This window comes from Galeopterus variegatus, unplaced genomic scaffold, assembly GCF_000696425.1.
Source record: "Galeopterus variegatus unplaced genomic scaffold, G_variegatus-3.0.2 Scaffold7478, whole genome shotgun sequence".
Taxonomy (NCBI): domain Eukaryota; kingdom Metazoa; phylum Chordata; class Mammalia; order Dermoptera; family Cynocephalidae; genus Galeopterus; species Galeopterus variegatus.
This window is the reverse complement of record NW_007733589.1, coordinates 101462-105061: the sequence shown is the minus strand read 5'-3', so window position 1 is coordinate 105061 and position 3600 is coordinate 101462. Positions and strand designations below refer to the sequence as shown.

Below are 3600 nucleotides of genomic sequence, written 5' to 3'. Positions count from 1 at the left end.
GGTTTATTCCACTAATGTGGAGGGGAGACTGAACCAGATCAGTTCCAGCAAACTAAGGAAAGCAGGGGATTTCTAAGACTTTTAGGGAGTGTTCAGACAGAGTAATGGGCAATTTTGAAATCAGTGGTATGCAAGGTGACACAGCCCTTGTGGTCTGATGGCATCTGGTCAGTTAGGGCATAGGCTCTTGATTAGCCACTATCTCAGTACAAAGCATTCCAGCCTGGAGCCCGCTAAATGCAGCCCACAAGATGTTTCCTTGATGATAATGGTAATGTTTACCTCTTCCCAGGAGAGGAATCTCAGTTCCCAGAGCAGAAACGGGAAAGGGGAAGGGGAGAAGGGGTAAAGTTGCTTAACCTGGCTGTGCTGATGTTAAGCTAGCCATGAGGCCTAATAGTTGAGAGTCAGGGTTCTCACTGCAGAAGAAGAACAAACATAGCAAATGGAATGTGGGGAAAACAGGATAATTTAGTCAGGCTCCCTCGACTCAGGTCCAATCGGGGTCAAGCAGTACATTTCTTGTAAACAAGTTGTGTGTAGGTGGAGTTACTGTGCTTGTGAACCAATGTATCTTTTTAGTTTTGTTGCTATTGTGTGTTCTTCAGTTTGTGAAGCAGGCTGGCCAGCAGAGCTCCTGACTAAAAATAGAGCATGTTCACTCTGCTGGCAGCTGCTCAGTTTTCCTTTGGACTTTGTCAGTAGCAGTTGAGTTTCTGAGTTTCTCTGTGGACTGCTTGGCTTATAGTGTTGTGTGTGCTGAATAAAGACTATTCCTTCTTCAACCAAGGCTCCAAGGACTTTTTTGCTGGTTACCTAGCTCATAGACTTGTGTGTGAAGGGTTTGTGAATGGGCTCAAGGGGTCTGTGAGCTCCAGACCCAGCCCTACCTCTACATGGAATCAGTCAAGACAAGATGGACTGTAATTGTAGATTTCAATGCCATGATTTTAAACTGTGTATATGTGAGTAATTGTATGTGCACATGTATATGCATGTAGGTATTATTGCATGTGTGTGTATATATGTGTAAAAAAATGTATGTACTCCCTAGCTATGTCTGCTGAAAGTGCTAAGAAATAAAAACCTCCTAGGGGCAATTAACACACACCATGACCAGATCTTTATCTTTAATACTAGTTCTCACTAAAAAGAAAAAGGACTCCCTGGAGAAATGAGTAATTCCAGGGATGGGGAAACATAGGTAAAGTATCCTTTAGAAATTTTTTCAGAAAATGTCTGATAATGACAAATATCTCCAACCAGAGTGTATGTGTATGTCTGTATATGTGGATTTAAGTATCTAAAAATAACTATCTTGCTGTCATAATTGTACAAAAAATTATGTTTTCATAGATGTTACATTTAGATTGATGGCTATATTCCCTCAGCATTGTATTTATTACTACAAGAGTTAAATTTTGGTTATTTCATAGTTTAAAGCTATTTTTTTTTCAAGCTTCTCTTTTTCCTGGTGGGTCATCTATGCTTGTTCATTCTTAAGTAGTTTTTATTTTCTTTTGTATATGCTCTAAGATGTTTATTTTGTCTCACATGAAGTGTCACCTTGTATATACCTTAAAATTTTCAACCTATATATTTGTTTCAAATGTTAAAAAAATAAACATTTTCTTCAATTTCCTTCAAATATATAGCTTTCTTGTTCTATCTTCCCCTACTTCATTTTTGAAACCAGGAAATGTTTGAAATATACAAACAAACATGGTCTGACAGACAGCTGCCACTCAGCCCCTTAGGCATTTCTCCTGTGAGAAGGGGTCTTATTTGTACATGTGTAAGCCGATGTGAGCAGGACAAAGAAAACATATCTGCAGCTGGTTTCAAAGTCTGCTGAGCCCCCATTTGCTGCCTCTAATCCACAGCCGTAGTAAAAGGCTTCTGTGTTGAAGGTTGAAAAGGAAAGTATCCTGCTTCCTAAGGGATGCAGTCCTTCAGTGGGAAATCAAACAACTACTACAATTGTTGTTTCCTTTTGTTATTTTTCCTCTCAAACCACTGGATGTTCTAACCTTGCAGACTTGTTGACAGTCAGAATGCATCAATATTTTCCTTTTCTAAGGCCAATGCATTGTTACACAAGGGACTTCTGTCGCTTTATTCAAATCCTCCTGAAGTCCTGTTTACCTACTTTCCATTCCCCACTTTTTGGATTACTTTGCTCACTATCCGCATGTAACAAATATAGCACATTGCGATTATCAGCTTTTAATTCCATATTTATGTATTTTACTGTATCTTCTCCAAAAAAATACTATGATGAAATAACTGTACACTCTAATTTCAGTTATGTTTTTATTCATTTAATGTTTTGTATTTCTCATATCCCACATTTCACAAATATGGTTCTCAAAATTTTTCACTTAGGTGATAAAAAAAATCTTAAGAAAGGGAACAAAAACTTAGAGTTTATTTAGTAAAGCATCCTTCTCACCAGGTAATTTTTCCTAATTTTAAAAATGAAAATCAAGAGCAAATCTAATTCGATGTACAATTATTTATTTGTTTGCTTAAAAAAGAAGTCCAGTTTGCTTATCACAAACTCCCATTCCTATCATATGTGAGAACGTAGAGGAGCATACTGTGGGCTTTTAGTTTTGTTTTGTTTTTCAGGTTTTTTTCTTTATTTTTCCCTCTTGTATCAAAGAAGATCCCCCTTGTTCCTTCATATTCTTACTTGGAACCTCTCTATAGATGTGGATACCATTTACAGGACATCTGTCATATTGCAGGAGATTTATTTTCCTTTCCATTTCTTCAGTAGAGATTTTCTTACTTCCTTGTTACGGAGCGTATAGATGAAAGAGTTTAGAACTGGAGTCACCACAGTGTTCGGGACACTGACGGCTTTGGTCAGATCCAAAGCATCTTTGATGGAAGTGCAGACGTGAAGGAAAATCATGGATCCATACCAGATGAGCACCATGGTGAGAATGGGAGGAACAGGTGGAGGAGGCTTTGCTCTGGCCGCTGGCTGAGGGTATCCTGAGGATGGTTCTGATGATGTAGACATAGTAGACCAGGGTGATGAGGCATGAACACAGGATGACCACAAAAGCAATCACAAAGGCCACGATCTCTACTACCTGTGTTCTGGGGCAGGCCAGGGTGAGCCAGGGTGCAATGTCACAGAAGAAGTGGTTGATGGCACGGGGGCCGCAGAAGGAAAGGCTACTGATGAGAGCCATCGGTGCTGGAATAGCCAGGAAACCACAGAGCCAGGAGCCCAGCACCAGCTGTGCTGAGAGCAGGCTGCTTATGATGGCGCCATAGTGTGGAGGACAGCAGATGGCCAGAAATCAGTCATAAGGCATGGCTGCCAGGAGGAAGTATTCTGTGCAGACTAATGAGAAAACAAGGTACATTTGCAAAAGACAGCTCATAAAGGATATGGTCTGGCTCCTCCCCAGTAGGATGGCCAGGGTTTTAGGGACTGCAGCTGTGGTATAACAAATCTCCAGAAAAGAGAGTTTTCTCAGATAGAAGTACATTGGGGTATGTAGCTGGTGGGAGGTACTCACCAACATCAAGACAGCTATGTTACCACCAACTGTGATGATGTACATCACCAGAAAAAGCATG

General features: G+C 40.2%; 1 protein-coding gene across 1 annotated transcript; it reads right to left on the bottom strand.

Annotated features, from left to right (window-relative positions):
• Nucleotides 1–2755: 2755 nt before the first annotated feature.
• Nucleotides 2756–3599, bottom strand: LOC103607493 (olfactory receptor 6F1-like). Its single transcript, XM_008591991.1, is given in 2 exon segments — nucleotides 2756–2950; nucleotides 2952–3599. Coding segments are annotated over 2 exon segments (843 nt in total).
• Between the last annotated feature and the right edge of the window lies 1 nt (nucleotide 3600).